The sequence below is a fragment of the Onychomys torridus genome, chromosome 3, assembly GCF_903995425.1.
Source record: "Onychomys torridus chromosome 3, mOncTor1.1, whole genome shotgun sequence".
NCBI lineage: Eukaryota > Metazoa > Chordata > Mammalia > Rodentia > Cricetidae > Onychomys > Onychomys torridus.
In genome coordinates this window covers 140,092,180-140,113,991 of record NC_050445.1, presented here as the reverse complement: position 1 = coordinate 140,113,991, position 21,812 = coordinate 140,092,180, and the positions used below count along the sequence as shown (strand labels likewise).

General features: G+C 48.1%; 1 protein-coding gene across 1 annotated transcript in view; it reads left to right on the top strand.

Annotated features, from left to right (window-relative positions):
- Positions 1 to 4,954: 4,954 nt before the first annotated feature.
- Ntf3 (neurotrophin 3) overlaps positions 4,955 to 21,812 on the top strand; it is a 69,869-nt gene continuing 53,011 nt past the window's right edge. The window contains exon 1 of the mRNA XM_036182386.1: positions 4,955 to 5,181. Within this exon, the coding sequence (XP_036038279.1) occupies positions 5,164 to 5,181 (18 nt within the window). The 5' untranslated portion in view covers positions 4,955 to 5,163. The remainder of the gene's footprint in view (positions 5,182 to 21,812) is intronic.

Sequence of the window (21,812 nt, the reverse complement as noted above, 5' to 3'; positions counted from 1 at the left end):
TGAGGCCTAATTATAAATATGCATTCTATTTCACAAAGTGAGTTGATTCATTGTTGTTCCATGTAATGCATTAGATTGTTCAGCATAAGCCCGGAACATAATTAGTGATCACAACAGGACAGTAACACACTAGGAAATCTGTTAACAGTGGAAGAATGTGCTGGAATTTCCTCTTAAATGATGAGGTGATTCTGCCCCAGAGGCGAGGAAGGAATGAGGATTTTAAACCCTTGATCTATGTCTCTCATGAGGTCCACATTAGGAAATTAAATAAATTCTAAGTATGTCCACTACTTCATTCTGCTCATTTCTTACTGTCTGAGAACACACACACACACACACACACACACACACACACACACACACACGAAATTATATTAATGAAACATGGATGGAACCCGAATAATAGGCATTTTTCTTTCTAATGACTGGTACCACTTCAGTGGGGGTGCTAAAGATGTCAGTGTTGGGGCTGCAGAACTTGGATCTGGGGTTTGCACTATGCCAAGCACTGTGTGATGAGTTTTAAGTTACTGGGTTCATTTGTTCTTCATAGTGCCCCTGCGGGATGGACACCATTTCACCAACTCTGAGTGGGCTTCAATCACCTAGGAACCCTAAGAACACATTTAGTAGGTTGAGGGAAGAGCAACAGCATGAAACTTGGATTTGTCAGACTACAAAATTGATCCTTTCAATTAATTCTACTTCCTGGTCTCCTTGTGTGATCTTTTGTTTGCTTGAGTATTTTCTGTCCCTCTAAAGAAAGTAGCTGAAAAACTAGGGGACTGAGTTTCTTCAGTGACTGTGTGGAGGGAGGAGTCTGAGAAGATGTTAGAATATCATAATATGTTCACTATGTTGAGATGAGTCCTTGAAGCAAAGATGGGCTTGGAAGACCTCTTACAGCTAAGTTTACTGAATAAGCACAGACACCTCATCCAGTTTCCAGGGACAACTGCTCTCATTTGGGGATGGATGGGGGAAGAATCCCGGAAAATAATGTCTCATAAATGGTCCAGGACATTTGGGAAGCGCTGCTAACCGGCAGATTAACTTATGTGCTTACTGCTTAACAAAGGTGTAGCTGTGTATTGCGTGGGGAGCCAAGATAACATGATGCATCACATTCTCCTGACCCTAAATTCCCATTTCTAATGCAAACGCCAGTTTTGTTTGTTTGTTTGGGGTTTTTTTGTTTGTTTGTTTTTGTTTTGGGGGGTTTTTTTGTTTTTGTGGGGTTTTTTTTGTTTTGTTTTGTTTTGGTTTGGTTTTGGTTTTTCGAGACAGGGTTTCTCTATGTAGCTTTGCACCTTTCCTGGAACTCACTTGGTAGGCCAGACTGGCCTTGAACTCACAGAGATCTGCCTGGCTCTGCCTCTCGAGTGCTGGGATTAAAGGCATGCGCCACCACCACCTGGCCACAAACACCTCTTGCATTCACTTTGTTTTAGAGCTGTATACTTTCTGACTCCATCATCTGGAGCAGCTGTCTGTATGAGTGGGGGGTGGCGACTGAGACCAAAAGCAAGCACAGGAGCTCTAGCTAGTCAGCCCTAGTACCCTCCAGCAACACAGGCAACTTGTGATTATTTTAGGTCCAGCTAAGGTATGCTATTTATACAAAGGCAAGTAAAAGAACTGCTGTGAAGGCTAGCCCTGTGAACCAAGGCTAGCTGCATAAAGAAGCTTATCTTTGTCATGTATAGTCAAGCAGGACCATTAGGTCCCATGCATTCATTTCCTGGGTCAATATTTCACGGTGGATGAACCATATGCTATTGCTGCATGAGGGACCCTTTCCACCCTAGATAAGCATAAGGCATTCACTGAGCTGAAACAAGAGAAAATGCCATTTTCCAGGAGGCTCCGATTCATTTCCGCCTTTTCATTTTGTTTCTGTTTTGCGTTTCAACCACACTGTGGCGCTATTACAAAAGATAAAGGTAGGCCAAAGGCAAGCTCTAGGAATTCGCCTTAGAAGAGTTGAAAGGGGGCTTTCAGAAAACTGAGCGGGGGCTCCTGCTCTCACTGACTGCTTTCTGGACTCGGATACAATAGGGAGAAAAAGCAAATCCTTTGACCCAAAGGTGCTGTCAACAGGTTGGTGGCCAAAACCAGGGAGTCTGCTTAGAAAAGCCACTACCTAGCTGGCTAAGACAGGACTGTCTGTGGAGTAAGCACACTCCACAGCTTCCTGCCCAGTCTTCTCTTAACTCTAGCTATCTATACGGCTCTTAGCTCTGGTCTTTCTGCAAAAACTTAAACTCTCTATTTAGAAACCTAGGTGTGCCTAGAGGTCACTAGGACCCTGGGGCTTTTATCTACCTGTAAGCGAGTGTGCCTTCCTGACTTTTCTGCCCAGCATCTCTTTAGACATCTGAGCTCCTACAAGTCCAAGATGTCTTTGCATCTACCGAGAGGACCCTTAGCTTTATTTCAGTGGAAAGAAACAAGGAAGGAGAAGATTAACTGCCTGCTGTCGAAAGAAAATCCTCAGGTCTTGCATAAAGAAAAGGACAACCTTTCTCCACATGGGTGGGGGTTGATGGGGGTGGATCAGTTCTCCTAGGAAAGTGCGTTTTTTGCCCCCTGCTCTTGCCTGGGTCTCTCCCTGCTCCCCTCCCCCCAACACACACACACACACACACACACACACACACACACACACACACACACACACACAAGACACCGCACATATTTGGCAAGATTAAGGTGTCACCTCTCATATTACAAGGCCTGTTGACTGCAGGCGGAGACAGACCCTCCTGCACCCTTGAGTTGGAAACAATGCACTCTCCCAGCCGTCGCCCAGGTCTGGCAAAGGGAGGCAGCCAGCCAGTGCACCGCATCTGCAGAACAAATCGGAGTCTTGAACTCTGCAGCCTTTTCTCTGACTGTTCATATTTAAGCTTGCCCCTCTTAGACCCCTCCTCCCTCCAGACGGCCAGTGACCGGGGAGCAGCCGGCTGAGCAGCCCACACGTGTATTTAACCCGTTCCTCCCTGCCCGGCAGTCAAGCACCAGTTTGGTTGCAGTCTGTGGAGCCCCAGGACCAGGAGCTTGAGAAATGAGCCCCTAGAACTCGGCCGGCAGAGAGACTGAAGGGAAAGGAGGGGGAAGCAGGGGGGAGAGAGGCAAGTGCGGGAAGTGGGGGAGGGCAGGGGCGGGCCAGAGGACCGCGAGAAAACCAGAACCCCACAGAGCACGCCCAAGCCAAACCTCCAAAGTGCTGTGTGGCAGGGCGAGAGGGAAACTCTGCCGCCGGGTCGGATCCAGAGGAAGAAGGAGATATTTTGGCAGGAGGGGAGCCTTTGAAGGAGGACTCAGGCCTTCTGAGGGACCGTTGGAGGTGACGTCCTTGGGCCTCCGTGGGTGCTGCAGGCCATTTTCGATGTGGCAGCCCCCGTCAGCCAGGATAATGATGAGGCAGGTACAATCTATCTAGTATGCAGCCCCCCAGACTCTCCATCCTTTCTGGCCTCCCTTCGCCCTGCAGCTTCTCTTGGCCTCAACCGGTGGGTGCAATTCTGGCCCTCCTCGGTGTGGACCAAGCTCATACAACTCCAAGGTTTTGAACCTGGAACCTTGCTGAACTACACTGCGGGTTGCTTATCAGACACTTTAATGGGAAGGCAAGGAAGAGGTGGACTATTAAATCGCCTCTCCTAGTGCGTGTGAGTCAAATGTCCTGACAAGAGGCGACTTGGAGAGTGGCTGCGGTGGGGGGGGGAGGGGGGGGGGGCGCTTGGACTTTGAATTCCACCTTGCAAGAATCAGGGAAGGAGTGAAGGAGCAATACTCTACTCTCGGGGTCTCTCTCCATTTCTCCTTACCACTAGGATCTCCCTCCCACCCCCACCCTCCTGCATTTCTCTTGGACAGGGATAGAGCAAAATCTAGATGCACTGACCATTGTAACTTCTGAGAGAACCAGCTGTGAACAAATGGGGTCTAATGGGTAGCTAAAATTATCTCCAAATAAGACCTCTGCCTGGGATCCTTTCTCGAATGAATCTAGCCGTTGTGGAAGAGAGCGTCGATAATTTCGGGAAGTCGGGAAGAGGTGTGTTGCTTGCCTTTTTTCTTCTGGGCAAGCTGATTTTGTGCAGAGCGGTGAGTCCTGGGTGAGTGCTCAGCTCCAGGGCCCGGGTTCTACTTTGGAAGGAAGGGGTAGAGAAGTTGGAGACCGAGTAAAATGCGGGGCTTGGCCTCATGCCTCTAGTTTTCTTTCACGCACGCGCCGCGCACGCAAACCAACCCCTCCCTTGGTTGCTCAGGACCCCCACCCCCACCTTACCTCTGTGATTTAACCTCCCTGCGCCTTGGTACCCAGGACTGGCGAGTTCAGTCCTGGGAGAGCAATTGTTCTTGGGGCGGGTTCCTGGGGTGGGGGTGGGGGTAGGGGTGATAGGGGGTGGGGAGAGATTCAAAGCTAGAAGGGTCTGTCTGAGGTTTGGAGGTAGAGTTTAAGGTTGAGACTCAAGCTTTCCTGAAGCAAGGGGCAAGAAAGGCCTTCTACCTCGTTAAGAGAAAAAAGAAAGAAAGGTAATAGAATTTTAAAAGAAAATAATCAAAAAGAAAAATTTCAAGAATAAGACAGATCGAAGATACCAACGTGTAAAACATAACGATAAATTAAATGTTTTCGATGACTCCTCCCCATCTCTAAAAGGGAAATCAAATATAGGAGGTACTGGGGGATAGGCTATTTTGCAAGTGTTTGTTTGTTCGTTCGTTCGTTCGTTTGTTTTCCTTTAAAGGGGACTAGGAGAATTGCCCCGGTCTCCCGGTTGGTCTCAAGAGCAAACTCCAAAGTGCTGGGGCACCGGCCTGCGAATCACTGCGGGCGGGGCTCGGGGGCGAGGGCTTGGCGCGGAAGGGGTTAAGGCGCTGAGCGCAGAGCCATCTGGCCGGGTTGGCTGGTTATAACCACGCAGATTATGTTCACGGGACTCAGAGTTGAAGGCTCCTCTCCTTACCCAGCAGCTCCGCGCACCGCCCTGCGAGAGAGCCCGGCGCAACTTTCTTCTCTCTTTCTTCCTCTCGTTTTTTCCCACCGCTGGGTAGTGGCTGCGGCTGGGGTGGGCGAGACTGAATGACCGAACTCGAGTCCACCTTTCTCTTCATGTCGACGTCCCTGGAAATAGTCACACGGATGCCATGGTTACTTCTGCCACGGTAAGGGGAGGTGGCGGGCACGCTGGGTGGGCAGATCCGGGAGGGGGTGGGGGATCGCGTGGGGGAAGATTTTTCTTGAGGATCCGCGTGGGGGGTCCCCAACTCTGCACCGAGCCCCACCCCCACCGTGCAACAAGCTTTTAACTTTACGGTTCTTGTGCCTTCTTCAAAGTTTGCGGTGGGATCTGCCCAGGCCTGGGTGCAATCACCACCAGCCTCCTTCCACATGCACGCACACGCTCGCGCGCGGATACCGCTCCCCACCTCCTCCTTCCTCTAGTCCCCTGGCTGCCCAAGAACCCGCCCTCAGTCTGGGAAAGTGATCAGGTTTAATAAACCTGCAATTGGAAAGGGAGGGTGGTGGAGGAGAGGGAAAATGGGGACCACGAAAAGGCAAGAAAAGGATTCTGCATCCTCTGCCCCTCCACCTCATGCATACACACCTCCAACCCTCCTACCTAGTTCTCCCAGAAGACTCCCGCGCATCCTCTAACAAAAGGAGGTAGCAGACAAAACCGGGGCTAGGAAGGGGCCAGGATCCCGGCATTCGCCCTGCACCCCGCTGGCCACCGGGCACTGTTCGCCTGCTCCACCGCACAGCCAAGCAGGGCGTGGGCTGGGGGAGGGGACGCAAAGCCCTGGACCCGCGTGGTCACTTCTCAGGTTGGGGGAGTTGGGATTCCCAGCCCAGTAGTGCGTACCTGCGTTGGTGTCCCACACAAGCCTTTTCTCTGAGACGTTCCCCAGCCTCGGGCTGCTCTGGCCAGCACCTACTCAACGGCTACCCACCCTGGGTCTTCGCGCAGATGTTGGAACAAGCGCTCAGCCCGCCAGTCTGAGACCCCGCCAGGGAACCGTGGACACTGGGGCGGGGTCATCGGTAGGGATTTGGTAGCAGTTCCTCTGAGCCCATTTTAGTCGTGTCCCCCCATCCCCCCCACCCCCCGCCAGAGGTAGTGCAGGGAGGCCGAGAGCATAGGAGACCCTCAGAGCTAGGTCGGAGTTAAAAGAACCCACAGCGGACTGTTTCCATTGCCACGGGGCTCTGCACAGTGGTGGATACTTCTAATGAAATTTGGCACGCTTGGGAACCGAAGGTGCGGAATGGGAAGCTGGTGTGGGGAGCTGGGAGGTCCGCTCTGCTTGTGGCTTTCGGGCGTGAGTGGGTGTGCATCCAAGAGGCGCTACTGCTTTGCGCAATTTTGGCGTTCTTCCGCAGCTCTCAGATGCGCCTCACTGGGACCCCAGCATCAAATGGTGTGGACGCAGTTGATTAGAGAAGTCGCAGGCGGGAATTGGAATCGAGGCTCGCGTTTTCCAGGTCGGGGAAGCACCCACCAAGTTGACCCCGACCTCTGGCGGCCAGCGGGCTGCAGGTTGGGAGTGGAGGCTGCTCTAGGACGCGGTCCTAGCCAGCCAAGGCTGCTAGCACAGAGAGCTGGAGCCCCTGAGCCAGGACTTGTTTATGAGTGCGAAGAGGTTGGGGGCGGGGACCTGCTGGGGGAGGAGAAGGAAGGCTGTAAGGGTGTGTGTTACTCGCTGAGTCTGATGTTGGGAATTCTGCGGGTTACGGAGTGTGCTGGCAAACCTGCTTTTCAGTAAAAGGATGCCTTTCCTCTGCAAGCCGGCGAGCGAGGAAGTACCTAAGCACAGTGCCCTGAACGTCAGGATGAAAAAAGAGTGCACCAGAGGGGTGGCTGGTACAGGGGAGATTTACAATCGGTTCTGTTTTCTAAAAAGTCTGAACTTTGCCAGCCTGCTCAACCTCCCCTGATGCTGACGTGTTGCTCAAAGAAATTTGAGAGGTGTAATACAGAAGATAAAGTCCAGCTACCTCCGCCTTAGGCTCAAACAGACCCGAGTGTATCGTTGAGAGTGGAGAAAGGGAGGAAAAAGAAGCAGGCTGCGGGCTGCTGTATCTAGCAGTACGTAGGGACAGAACAAAGTTTACCGCCGGCGGCGTTCGCCTCAGGGGGAGCAAGTAGACTTGCGCTTTGGTGAGGACTATGTAGAAGATGGCCTTGAAAAAACTATCTATGAGTCGGGTCTGATCTCCCAAGGAGGGAGACTGATCCTTGGGTGGCCAGTGAACGACTAGGAGGGCCCTCTCAAGTCTCAATAAGAGAGGGGTTGGGGGTGGGAGAGCAGGGAAAGAGGTGGAGCTCGCTCCAGCCTCCTCCAGCCCGGCTGGCCCTGGAGGGGTGGGGAGCCTGTGTGATGGGCATCTGTGTGCATAGCAGGAGATGAGAGCTTGTGGGAACATAGGTGTAGCTAATGAGAAATCTGTGCCTGTGAAGGGTGTCAGAGCTGGAGAAGTACAGTGTGCTGAAGACAGATGGCTTGTGCGTGCCTGCACAGACACATGGGGTGGGTGTGGTGTGGGAGGGCGGCTGGGCTGTGTGTGTGTGTGTGTGTGTGTGTGTGTGTGTGTTAAAGGTGGACATGTGTGGGAGCTGGACGCCTGAAGATTACCAAAGGGATGTGGAGGGGAGAGGATCTGAAGAGAGTGGAGTGTTAACTTTATGAGCATGTGTAGCCCTGGGATTTGACTGGAAGGGCATTGGGGTACATGGAAGATAAAGAAGTATAGGCTCTGGCATTCTTGCAGAGAGCGTGCAAAAAAGGATGGCTTTTGCCTCTCCTCCTTCTCTGCCTTCCAGTGAAAGGACTGGAAAAGGCTTAGAATGATGGTTGCACATTTAAGGGGAAAGTTCTTGTGTGCTGGCACAGGGTCCAGTGACAGAAAGTGCTGTGTGCACAAGAGTAAATGAATGCATTTGCATGCCAAGTGGTAAGGATGTATATCGTATAATATCGTGTAATGGGCTCCTTTTAGTAGAAGGACACACTACCGGCAGTTGATTATTATGAAAAAATTAATGGGATGCCTACTAGATGCTCAGCTCATTGTTGGGTGCTGGGACATGGCACACAGCCTTGGAAAAATTCCTTCTCCATGCTCAGCTGATGGTTGCGTTGGTGCCAGGAATAGGGAGTGCGGTGCCTGTGGAGGTTTCTTCTAGAGTTGTTCATGGATCAGGGGAGCCAAAGGGAAGCTGACTTGAAATCTATCTGTGGTTTTGTCAGAAGGATTCGATAAAGGTAAAGATGATGGATACTTCGGTGGGTGGAAAGGGAGCTGGAGGGTGTTACTGCTGCTTAACCTGAGCACAGACTAGGCTGGGAATTGAAGGTGCTGCATTCCAGGATGGAGTGTGCCAGAATGATCTTGATACATGGACCTGGAGAAAGATACAGGGATGCAAAGGATAGGCTGGGCTGGTAGCACTTGCTCATCTGTAAAATGTACTAACACTTTTGTCTGTGGGCTTGCTGGGGCTGAAGCAACGATGAGAAAACTAGCCTACAGGGTGGAGAAATGCCCCCAGTGAAGGAATAGGCCGTGTGTTTTTGTGGGAATTCTGTGGGTCTGGGGAAGGGAGAAGCTGGTCTCGGATGCTTAGACATGTGTCTTAAGTGAACAAAGGTGTGGTTAGAGGAAGAGCTGTGGGTCCCAGGGAGGAAGCAAGGAGAAGCTCCTTGAGTTCACTGAGGTGTGAGCTAACTGGGACAAACCAAGAAGAAGGTTATGTACTTTATGGGTACACACATCTGTCCACCTGGGCCAGGGGACAAGGAAACCCTTTTGATCATGGGAAGGCATCTGGGTAGGACAGTATTCGGTTAATGGCAGTCTTGCTTCATGAAATTGAAGCTGTACTCTTTTCAGGTTCTCCCTCAATGTTTCAGAGAAGTCCATCTCTCTGAGAAATAGCTGATGTTAGGCAGAGCCGGTGCCCACTGTTCTCTGAGCACAATAACGAGGTAGGAGACTCCCAGCCAGAAATGTCTGCATTTTGTCTGCCACTTTGGAACAGTGGAACTCTAAAGTTTTCTGATGTCTAGGACTCTCCACATCCCTCTCTGTAGAGTGACTGTATTGATGAGGACTGAGTAAGAAGGGAAATGCATTCCTCTTTACCCAACACAGCTCAAAGGGAATAGTTGTAAAAGCTATACAGAGATGCAAGCTACTTGGACACAGGTGCGGGCATATGTCCGTCACTGGGAAAATGGAATCTTTGTCTGTCTGCAAGACAAGTCATAAGTCTGGATAGCAATCACATCTCCACTCCTTACCCACTGTAGGAAAAAAAAACCCAACAACTTCCATGGCTCCCTCAGTTTACTACTTATCCATCCACAAACTGGAGGCAGCTAAACTTAGATTTTCATTTATGGAAGTCTGATAGTTCTCTGAATTATTCAGGAAGAGAGGCAATACAGGAATCAGTTATTAATTTTCAGAAAAACTTTATTTTAGCATCAGCTATGCAAACCACAATGACAAAACAAATGTGACTTTGAAAGCCCAGAGCATAGAAGTTGTCCTTGGCATAGCCACAGTTTGTCTAAGAGGGAAGCAAAGTCCAGCCGCCCTGTGTTACTGTCAAGGTCTGTGTTTTTCTAGCCGATAAGTCCTTGGCAGGCCCCAGCCTGCCTGGAGAGAAGAACCCCGGGGCTCAGGTTGTGAAATGCAGCATGCCCAGTGCAGCTTGTTGGGCACAGCCACTTTCCTCAGAGATGAGGATGAAGGCCCAGAGGCTCTGAAACATCCCAGTCCTCCCAGAAGTTAGCACACGCTGTCAACTCCTGGCTGAGAGTCAAGGCTCCCATCCTTGAGTTCAGTGGCCATAAATAGTCAGGAGCTAAGCTATTTCCATGAGGCACTAAACCAATTCTTTTGCTTTTTTTGGCGAGATTGGGCCAATTAAGTTGATTGGAAGAGGTCACTGCTGATGGGTCTCACATTCCCCAAGCAGGACAGGCCAGCAGAGTTTAATTACATAACATTTCCCATCCCTGCCATTGCACTCCCAAATGGATCAGATGTTCAGGCCTTTCCTCTTCCCTTCCATTCAGGATGTCTAATTGAGCAGGCTGCTTTGGCTGCAGACTCCTCCAGACAGTCCTCTTCCTGAACAATTCCAAGGATCCAACCCTAAGCAGAGGGGCTGCAAAATCCAGGTGCTGGCTGCAAGTGAGAGAGGGGGCTTGGGCTGCCACGGAAGGTCTTTTAAACCCACCACTCTGTTTCAAGATCTCAGCAACTGCCCTTGTACTCATTCATGAGGCAGGCAGTTTCTGACACTGGGAATACTGAACTAATGACTGTTGGATTGAGTTTTATATAAGACTGATTTTGTTGGAAAAGGACCAAATCTTTTACTGGAGAAAAGCCTATGGCCCATGTGGGGTTGCTGATAAGGCCAGTGGATACACTTTGTGCATGGGCAAGCATGTGGAGATGAGATCAGTGTGTGTGTGTGTGTGTGTGTGTGTGTGTGTGTGTGTGTGTGTGTGTGTGTGTTGGAAGACACTTGAAAACAGGAGCTGTCCTGGAAGGGCAAGAAGCATCGTAGAGTTTATGTTCCGTTGCTTCCCATGGGTGGGCCAACCATTTATTTATTGTGGGAAAAAAATAAGGACAGTTTCTTTCAGTTCATTTGCACATGGGGTTTGTGAGTTTTCAAGTGTGAGGCCAATGCCAATACTACTTCACCCTTCCTCATCCTTGCCTGAAAAGATTTCTAAGATCAAAAGGCTGGGAAAGAGAGGGGGGAAGGGGAGGGGAAGGGAGGGGAGGGGAGGGGAGAGGAGAGGGGAGGAGAGAAGGGAGGAAGGAGAAAGAAATGCTTTCAGAATTCTCACTTTCTAACTATGACCATACACGTAGATAGTTCAAGAGTTTTTGACAGTTTTCTTTGAAGTCAACTTTGATTTTACGTACAAATACTTGGAGCTTAAATGGAGATAGTATTTTCATGTGGTCAGAATACACTTGCTGTTTCTTCATATCCTTATCTGTCACACTGCCCCTCTAACAATATTGATTAGGAACCCAGGTCTCTAGGACTCTAAGCATCCTCACAAGACAGACGTTTGGCTCAGAGTGGTTTACAGATTTTGACTCAAAATTTGGTGTGGTCTGTTATCTAACAACATCACCAAAGAAGATATTTGAGTAAGTGATTTTCAAATGAAGCAAAAGAACTAAACAGCTGACTCATCTCAAAAGACTTCATTCAGTGCAAGGTGATCTGAAGCAGCATGAGGCACCCTGCTGACATGGAGGTAGGGATCAAGCTTTCAGCTGAGCTCTGTCACTAATTAGCTGTTGCTGTGTCATCCTGGACGTTCTCTTCAGGCTGTGATTTCCCTGACTATAAATGAAGGGCTTGAATTAGTAGCCCTCAAAGCCCTGTGCCAGCTCCATCACCCTAAGATTCTACATTAATCCTGTCCTATCTAATCTTTGCTAATCTGCCTTACTTGGATCGTGCCTTGGCATAGTCTAAGGGGCTCCTGTTTTTATCTTCGGGGAAAGGCAGAAAGGCATGCAAAGAATTTACCAGAATATTTTTATTTTTTTGGCCAAGAATGCTCAAGATGTTGGCTTGGTCTGTACAGTATGTAGTACACAGAGCTGATAATAGTTGGGTTTGGCTTTCTGGTAGACCTGGTGCTAATCATTCAGCAGCTTCTTCTCAAATACCTTTCATTGTCAACATTTCTAATAAAGATAAGTACCCATCTTTAAGACAATGATAATATTGGAGTGGGTGCCAGGCATTATGGCAAATATTACATGAAATTATCTCAATATCCCCAGAAAATCCCATGTAAACTGGGGATACTGAATTGATTCGAAGCTAAGGGATAGGTCCATAGTTGCACAACAGAATGCTGATGTGCTTTCCTTCCTGGGCCCAATGTCCACCAGATTGTGTTTTCTGTGTTCTGTGATGTCATCCAGGAGCTGGTTCTATAGCCCTTTGCAGAAGTTTGTCACCCTACAGGATAGCCTGCTCCACCAGAAACTTCCTTTTCATGTGCAAGACAAATGTTTAGGTTTTCTAGCCACCCACTGGCAAGCATGTGTCGAATCTGTCACAGCTTCTATCAGCCCTCCCCATTTACTTCCCTTACTGTGTTGACAAGGGAGTTTGCCCTTCCAGCACACAGGTATTGATTTAAGCCACAATTGCCTCCTTGTAAACTCTCGAAGAGTGGAGCTGGACATCTGGTTTTGATCCACACACCCATAAGAGGTGGTGGGTCCTGGCATTCCTGAGTCCTGGGATGAGGGCTGCACAAATTCTAAACTTCGATGGAGAGCAGGATATCTCTTGAAAGTTTGGAAGACTCCTTTCTTTGATAGGCTAGAGAACTCAACCATTTAGACTCAAGCTTCGACTAGGCAGATTTCTTGCTGGAGGGTTGGGGAACATGAGTTGCTATAAAGGACTGAATCCCCAAGCTATGTTTGATACAGAGTAAAGCAGTCCTTCACGTCCTCCAGCCCTGGTATCTGTCTCTACATTTCCCTCTCGGGGCAGATGTACTTGTAAGAATAGGGAAACAAAAGGACTTCTTGGAGGTAACGTTTATCCTCTTTGAAGGGTATAACTGAATGAATGCTCTTGATTTCCCCTCCCCCTTATCTCCCCACTACAACTAACACACACACACACACACACACACACACACACACACGCACACCAAGGCCAATAAAGAGGTGACTTTGTTGTATTGCTTGAAGGTGTTTTCATTGTGCAGCAGAAAACACTGACCAAATGCCCATTAGATTGTTTTACAATATTTATGCTCCAAATACATTTATTTATTTTGTTTTAAACTTTTCACATTTAGGGTGATGCATTTCTTCTCTACAGAGGAGATATTCTCTCTCTCTCTCTCTCTCTCTCTCTCTCTCTCTCTCTCTCTCTCTCTCTCTCTCTCAGTGATTGCCAAGAACTTGAAACTTACTACAATTTACTGTTCCCTTCTGTTTCTAGACCTAAGCCTCCATCATTTAAAAATATCCTCCCTCCCCCTCTGGCTCCCCAGTGTCCCTTGAGGAATGTATTTCAAGTTCTCAGTCTGGGATTAGTTCCATCCTGTGTCTAGCAGACCTGTTCCTGCTGGTTTATAAGGTACTTCCACTGGGTTCAAGAGGGAGACGCAGCTGTAAAACTCACCTGATCCCCCAACAGGTGTGTCCCACCACTGAGAAGTAGCTTGGCCAGACTGACACCCAGTAGGTTATCTAGAACAGCTTGTAGCTTTTCTCCCTACATAGGACTCAGACTAATGGTGAATTTTAAACAGAACCTTTTTCTTCCATGAGCCTCTGTTTCCTGGTCTGGAAAAGAAGGGAATTGGAGTCACTGGCTGATCAAAAGGAGCCTGAAGGCTGTGACTATTCAGATGTTCCATGGCTCTGCTGTTCCCTCTGCCTTACTATGGTCCATGCCTGGGATTTCCAGGTACTCCTTCTGGCCTGGAGTACTTCTGTACAGAAATGTGGAGGGGGTGGAGGAGGAAATTAAGTTATGTGATGCCAGATAAGTTATTGAACATATGGATGAGTGAATGTTTATAGAGTGCCGAAGAAGCAAGCTTGCCAGATTTGTGGCGGATCTTGGATTGCTAGCTGGGAGCATGGGGGAGAGGTTTATGTGGGATAAAATTGTCTGTGGGTAGCTGAATTCAGTAAGCCAAATCCGAATGATCCCCAACTATGCTCTGTGAGACCAGTCCTGCCTCTGACACTACCAGAGACCGGTTGCAAATTAGACATCCTTGAGCTACCCTGGGTCTTGCTTTTCTGGCCTATTAAATGGCAGAATTAAGAACTTGGATGACTGCTAAAGTCTTTCCTGCCTTCTCATTAGATTGTGGGAATTTAGGGCTAGAAGAAAAACCTATATAGATGGATGGGTGGGTGGATGGATGGATGGATGGATGGATGGATGGATGGATGGAGAAAAGGACACCCTCAAACAGGTATGATGGGAAATAGCCTGATGGAATATGGATAGGAGTGGTCAAAATATGCATCTGTTCTTGAGTTGGAGATGATGACAGAGCATGTGCTGTGTGTATTTGTGTTGTATTTGAATGCTCACCTCTCCAACTCCACCAACAATATTAAAATCATCCATGTCTGTTTCTCCATTACCTTCCTTGGGAAGCCTCCCTGCATGCCCGCCTCCCCCAGAGCTTGGGGCTCCCTTCCCAGCCTTCTTTATGTTATAGCACTTAGCAGCCTATGCTGCATTTGTATCCCTGTCTTCTTACTAGAGGATGAAACCCTTGAAGAGGGGTCTGTCATCTTTGTTTTCACCAATACCTGGACTAGTGTCTGCTACAGAAATGCATGGAGTGCATGTATGATCTTACGAGGGAATCATTGGTGAGTTCAGCAATAGATGACACAGGAACTGGCCTTAGAGACACAATGCACCTTGCCAAGGGCTCAAAACTATGTCCTCTGTGTTTCTCTTTTGCTCTGCCCCAAAGGTTAGGTCATAAATGCTAGCTGCTTACTTGCCAGGAAAGGGTTCGGGCTCTCTTTTGGACCTTTTCTTTCATGTCCTAACCTACATAGTTCTGCATATCTGGGCTCTTGGTCTTGGGAATTGGATGCCACTGGACATGAATTGGAGTAATCCCCCTTAAGACACTCTTAAGATCTGAATACATATGTAAAGATGACTCAGTACATGTCCTGTTGGTGGCTCTGTGCTAGGTGTTAGAGAAGATGTACAGATGGATGAGGCTCTGGACTTGAGGGCTAGAAGTGAGTAAGGACAAGTCACACTATAACTGGGCTCCAAGAGAGAGAAAGGTGAATATTGAAGATAGAAGGCTGGCTCTCTGAGTGTGGATTTTTAATGTGACAGGGAGTCCTCTCCGTTCAGTAGCTGGCTGACCTTCAGTTCTGTGTGGCAGGATTTTGTTTTTGTTTGTTGTTTTTGTTTTCATTTTTCTTTATTAAGAAATTTTCTACTCACTCCACATACTATCCACAGATTCCACCCTCCTTCCTCCTCCCACCTCCCAGCCCTCTTTCCCAAGCCACCCCACATCCCCACATCCCCCAGTCAAGGTCTCCCATGGGGAGTCAGCAGAGCCCAGCACACTGAGCCTAGGTAAGTTCAAGCCTCTTCCCACTGCACCAAGGCTGTGCAAGGTGTCACACCACAGGCACCAGATTCCAGAAGCCTGCCCACAGACCAGGGACAGATCCCCCGGTCCCCCTGCCTGGGTGCCCCCAAACAGTTTGAGCCAAACAACCGTCTTCCGTATCCGGAGGGCCTAGTCCAGTCCCATGGGGGCTCCACAGCCACCAGTCCACAGTTCATGGACTTCCACTAGTGTGGCCGGTCATCTCTGCAGTCCTTCCATCATGGTCTCAATCTCCCTTGCCTGCAGAATCCCTCCTCTGTCTCATCAATTGGATTCCTGGAACTCAGCCTGGTGCCTGGCTGTGGATCTCTGTATCTGCCTCCATCAGTCACTGGACAAAGGCTCTATGATGACAGCTAGGTTATTTGCTAGGCTGGTCACCAGAGTAGACCGGTCTAGGCACCCTCTGGACCACTGCCAGCAGACCAAGGTGGGGTCAACTTTGTGGATTCCTGAGAGCCTCCTCAGCACCCTGCCTCTTCCTATTCCCATGATGTCCTCATCTATCATGGTATCTTTCACCCATGGCAGGGGTTTTATTGCTTCTGAATTTCTGGTACCAGGCTGGGGTTAAGAGGAGGATGCTCAGAGCCTTTGTTTGGTTCTTCATGGTAATTTTGGTTAGTTGAAGAGGCAGTGCTTATGGGAATGTATGAGTTCACAAGATTAGGTTTAGAAGTGTCTCCATTTGTTGATACCAGCATAATGAGAAGGAAGTGGGAAGGAGGTGGACACTCCTCTAAGAATTGTTTTTCCCCTGCCCCCTCCCTATGCCTTATCTCTTCAGCCACTTCTCTCACAGGAACAGACTGCCATCTACTGTCCACTTCTGTCCTCTGAGTCCCTCCTGCTCAGCCAGCTCCTTGTCATCCCCTGCCACACACGTCCCATTTTAATGGGTGCAGATACCAAGAAGAAATAGACAGTAGGTGCTTGTTCAACAGTTTCTGCAGAACTTAGAAGGAAGCCTTTCTAAAAACATAACATGTTAGGTGGTTTGCCTCTCTGCTTCAGTACATGACATTTGAAGGGGACTGCCTAGCATCTCCTGAGTCTTCCTAGGGCTAGATGGCAGGGATACCAGGTAAAAGGCAGGTCTCACCATCAGCGACCTTGAGGTATCCTTGGAAGTACAGAGAGCTAGCTGGTAGGATGAGGCACCATGGGTCTGAAAAATGTAGAGAACAGCAAGGACTGTAGTGGCTGTGGGGTTTAGAGGAAGGTCTTTGAAAGAAAAAGATGTGTGGACAGCTTGTCCTGCATCTCCACTCATTAACCCTAATGTTAGGAAAGAGGGTCCTGGAAGCTTGTGGTGTCCTGCAATAGTCCCCCGAGGCAGCGGCTGTTTGACTCCCCTGGCCTGCAGGGGAGTTTGAGCATTAAATGGAAGGAGTGAACTTCTCTATGCTGCTCCTTCATACCCCTTCTCCCATCTCTCCTCAGCTTCTTTTTAAAATCACACCTGCCCAGTGCTGGAATCAGAGCTTCTCTTAAAGAAACTACATCCATGTCCTGACTCAAGTCTAAGATTCCTCCATGCTAGAATTCATTTTCCCCCAGTAAGTATCCGAGATACTGCTGGTGTTTCCTTTAGGCTTGTTGTTTGTTTATTTGATTTTTTTTTTTCTTTGAGACGGGACTTCTTTTTAGCCCAGAGTGACAGGGACTCACTTTGTAGCTGAGGACAGCCTTGCATTAATGGCAATCCTTCCGTCTCAGCTCTCAAGCACTGGGGTTACAGGCACGCACCACTCTGCCTGGCCTGTGTCTTTTTGGCGGGGGCGACTTTTCAGTAATTCTTTGTTTTATTCTCCAGGTGCTTCTGTCTTAGTGTTTATCACCAGCATGGAAATTTCCAGTGTTTATCTCATGTTCTTGTCCTTAGATATGAATGTGTGCACGTGACAGAGGGCGGGGCGGGGCAGGACAGGAAGAGAGGGTATATTCTATTGAGGAATAGGAATTCCACTTCATTTTAAGGATTGGGTTACCAATTAAGAGATCTCAGAGCCTCACTGCAGTCCACTCACATTGTCTTTTTCTTTTTTGGCTACCCCTGGACCTGTCAGTGTTAATATCTCCTTTTGGTTCTGCTAGAGAGTCCCTTCTCCATACAAATATCCAGAATTTTGAGCGGACCATTTGACAGAGATAAAGTGGACCACAGGACGATTAGAAAAGGCCAAGTTTTTAAATTATCTATTTTCATATGTATGTATGAATGTTTTGCCTCCATGTATGTCTGTGTACTATGTGCATGTGGTGCCCACAGAAGACAGAAAAAGTTGTTGGGTCCTTCTAGAATTGGAGTTACAGAGAGTTGTAAATCACCATGTGAGAGCTGGGACTTGAACCCAGGTCCACTGAAAGAGCAGCAAGTACTCTTAAGTGCTGAGCTATCTCCCTTGCTCCAAAGATTAAGGTTTTGACCAGGGAGGGGTGGGGGGGGGTGTGAGAGGGTTAGAGGAGGATTCCAGGTGTTTATCGTGTGGCATAATGGTTATCTGTGATTATTGTTGAAAGAGACAGTGAGCCAGGGTTGGGGCAGAGATAAAGAGGAAATCCTCTCAGACCAACTAATGTAGAGTGCGATAATCAGTTCCCAACAAAAACTTTCGCATTTCTTCCTCTGGGGAGATGATGGCAGCCTTGGAGAACAGGGCATGATACAAACGATTAGTGTGTGGCTGGCTGCATGGGTCAAAATTACGGAGAGTAACTCTAATGCTGAGTCCAGGGAGTTGACAGAGAGGGCAGGCCAGTCATTTACCTCCTGTGTTTTCTCACCCTAATTTGATTTCATTCAAGATCAGAGGGAAAAATGGCTTTGGGGGTTACAACTAGAAATTTTGAAACTGTGGTTGTGACTTGCTCCAGAGAAGGCTACTTGGACTAAGGGTCTTTTCTAGGCTCATGGTGAAATATGGCTTTGGGGACACCCAAAGGGCTTTCAGATTCATCCATGGGTGATTCCTATAGATTGAAGTGTGTGTGTGTGTGTGTGTGTGTGTGTGTGTGTGTGTGTGTGTGAGAGAGAGAGAGAGACAGACAGACAGACAGAGAGACAGAGAGACAGAGAGAGAGAGAGACAGAGAGACAGAGAGATGGGGTAGATAGAGACAGACAGACAGACAGAGATAGAGACAGAGAGATGGGGTAGATAGAGACAGACAGAAACAAGGTGAGAGACAGAGATAGAAACAGAGACACATGGGGGAAGAGAGAAAGAAGAGAGGAGAGGAGAGGAGAGGAGAGGCGAGGAAAAGAGAAGAGAAGAGAAGAGAAGAGAAGTTCTAAATCCCAAAGAATCTCTTTTTCAATACTAGCTCACATGGAAACTTATTTGCAAGGTCACATTACTTACTGTGTGTACGATGAGTATGTATGACAGTCATGCAGGCACCCAACATGCCTCCCAGCAACTTTGGAGGTAGGAATACTAGAACTCTCTTTGGTGAAGCCAGCTAGAGCCAAAGATGAATCTTGGACACCTAGTGTCTTCTTCAAGGATTTGCCCAACAAAAACTCCAATATTCTGCCTAGTCTGTTCTCACCTTACACTCCAGGATCTGTGAACTCTAGCTGATAGTGCTCACTCAGCTTATTATTCAGTCCAGTTAAGTCTGTATGCTAAGAGTTTTTAAAGATCGTCAGGTGACCACCCTCCTGTGCAGCCCAGATTAGGAGCCACTATCTTCCAGAACTAAGCAACTGTGCCTGCACCCTACCTCCCTGCAGCCTTGCTGTGCATCTGACCTCTTCTGGCCCTTGGTGCACTTCAGAACTCATTTTGTTAAGAATGCCAAGCTCATTTGGACTGAGCCCTCTGCCTACTTACTCATCCAGTGTTTGCCTTAGAAATCAGAAGATGGACAGGTTCTCTGCATATTCTGAACTGCTACCCTTACCTTCTACTGGAAGGTGTACTGAGTGTGAATGGTGGGGTAGAGAGGAGGGGAAAGAAGAAAGCAGACCAACATTCATATGTCATTATTGGTGGTGTAGACATTTCAGTCTCTAGTTCTCCCAGCAGCCCTCGGGGCAATCAGTTTGCATAATGTGCTTGTATGGCCAATAGTTTCTGATCACCTTTCCTACAATAGCGCTTCCTGGGAAAAGCTGTCAGCTACCCTTAACCATGGATGAAATCAGCCCATTACTGAGACTGGTGGCTTAACCCAAGCATCAGTCTTGGGATGGTCCTTCCAAGAGTCACTCCTGAGCCTGTATCTAAACCAAAGTCTTTCCTGTGAAGGAAATAGGTATTACTTGTTTGTACATTTCCTGGGATTTGCAGGACTCATGGGGAGTGGAGGTCTGGGGAAAGAGGTTCACATTTGTTACTTGTTTTTACACTTCCTGGGATTTGCAGGAGGCATGAGGAGCAGAGGTTTGGGGAAAGGGGCTCAACACAAAGCTGGGAAAAGTTCATTTCCAACCATATAGTCCCAGTTTGCAAAGTGAACCGTGTGGAGCTCATTGCACTCCCCAGCTTTCCTGCTCACAACTCTGTGAAAGATCCTGTTGCTGGTGCCATCCAGTGTGCTGGGCAGGATGTGTGGCACCCACTGCTGTGAGTGTGTGCTTCTGAAGAGCCTCAGACTTGGAATTCTCAGGACTGCTGAGTGGCCTAAATGCAGCACAGGACGTGCCGTACTGTGCAACAAGTCCCGCTAACCCAATGGATGGTTGTTCAGGAGAATAGAAATGGTGATGCCACCATGACCTGTAGGGTGAGCAGAGAGGCTGGGACATGTTGCCCTAAGGAGGGACTGCTGTGTAAACTACACATCACAGAGACAAGTTCCACAAAGGGCCGTGGAGCCAGGAGAAGCCACCACTGCCTCTTCTGTAGGTCATGCAGACTGGACCAAAGCCTTCTTGGTTAGGAATGCTAACTTTTTCCTGGTTCCAGATTTACAACAGACACCTGCAGGATGACCTTTGTCCTTCTTTTCTTTCAGTCCCTGAATTTTGTTTTATTTTGTTTTGTTTAGAGGATTGTGATGTTTCCAGGAGCAGTTAAGGGAGATGGGTAGAAGCGACCACTCTCAACACTAGGTGATTTACTTTGTTTTATAGGGTCTAATATAGGACATGTTGACAAGGACCACGAACTAACAGAAAGTTGGCTGTAGTGTTGAGGAATAGCAAGTGCATGACTGTGACAGTTTATAAGAATGATTCTCTTATAACTCACCTATTGGATCCTTCCCAGACAGTGAAGCACAGGGTTCTTCGGACTGTTCGTGCCTTAAGCTAATAGTGAAGGAGTCTAAGCCTCACAGAGGAAGATCTGGAAATCTAAGAGCCAAACCAAGGAGCTCAGATTCCTCCTCTTGCACTGCTCATTAATAGTCCCAGCTTCTTACAGCTTCAGTTTTATCTTGTGAAAAAAAAAAAAAAAACCGACATAATAAAATAAACCTTATCTATACAACATTAAGTGGAGTTTCAGATGAGATCATATACAGAAAAGGGCTTTGCAAGCTTCAAATTGCAGATACATGTGATGGTTCAACCTAATATACATTGTTGTGTGTTTGTGGCTAGTTAGCTTCTTTTTTTTTTTTTTTTTAAGACTTTTTTTTTTTTTGAGCTGAGGATAGAACCCTGGGCCTTGCGCTTGCTAGGTGAGCACTCTACCACTGAGCTAAATCCCCAGCCCGCTAGTTAGCTTCTTACTGCTAAATACCATGACCAAAACTCATCTGGAGAGGAATGGGTTTATCTGATCTTATCCTTTACAGTCCTTCATTGAGGGAATCCAAAGCAGGAACCCAGGAGTCTGGAGACAGGAGCTGAGCTGGGATTAAGGAGGAGGATGCTCACTGGTGTGCTCTTCATGGCTTGCTCAGTTTGCTTTCTTAAAGCGCCCAGGACCACCTGCCTAGGAGTGGCACCACCCACAGTAGACCTTCTCACATCAATTCTTAACCAAGAAAATGACCCACAGACTTGCCTATAGGCCACTATGATGGTAGCATTTCCTCAATTGACATCCCCTCGGATGACCCTAGCTTATGTCAAGTTGACAAAACAAATAAAAAACTAAACAGCATGGAACCCAGGACTTTGTGCATGTAAGATAAGAACTCTGCCATTGAGCTACAGTCTCACTGAGCTTAACCTGGAACTTTCTTATACAAATGGCACATGAATGTTTTTCCCCTAAAGCAAGCTGGGAAAACATTGCCTGAGGAGACCCTGTAGTTCCTAGGTATGCCTGAAATAGTTTCAGGAGGAATTTGGAAGTGGGAAGAACTTTTGCTACCATCCGGAAAGACAACACATTATTCTGCTTCTTTCTGACAGCATTCCTGGGAGCTAGGGCTTGGAATTCCACCCTCAGTGAGGGGCACACATGGCCAAGATGCTCAGAGGGGCCTGTGCTGGATGGGAAACCTGGATATACTTCAGTATGGACCAACCATCACTTCTGCAAAGCTGGTCCAGGGCTTTGCCTCCAGCTGCGTTTGTATTCCCAGAAGTCACTTAGTACCTGCAGAACAGAATTTCCTTCCAGCCTTAAAGCATATCCAATGGTATATCTAATAGACAACCCCCTCCCCTGTTCTGATGGCTATCTTCTTTAG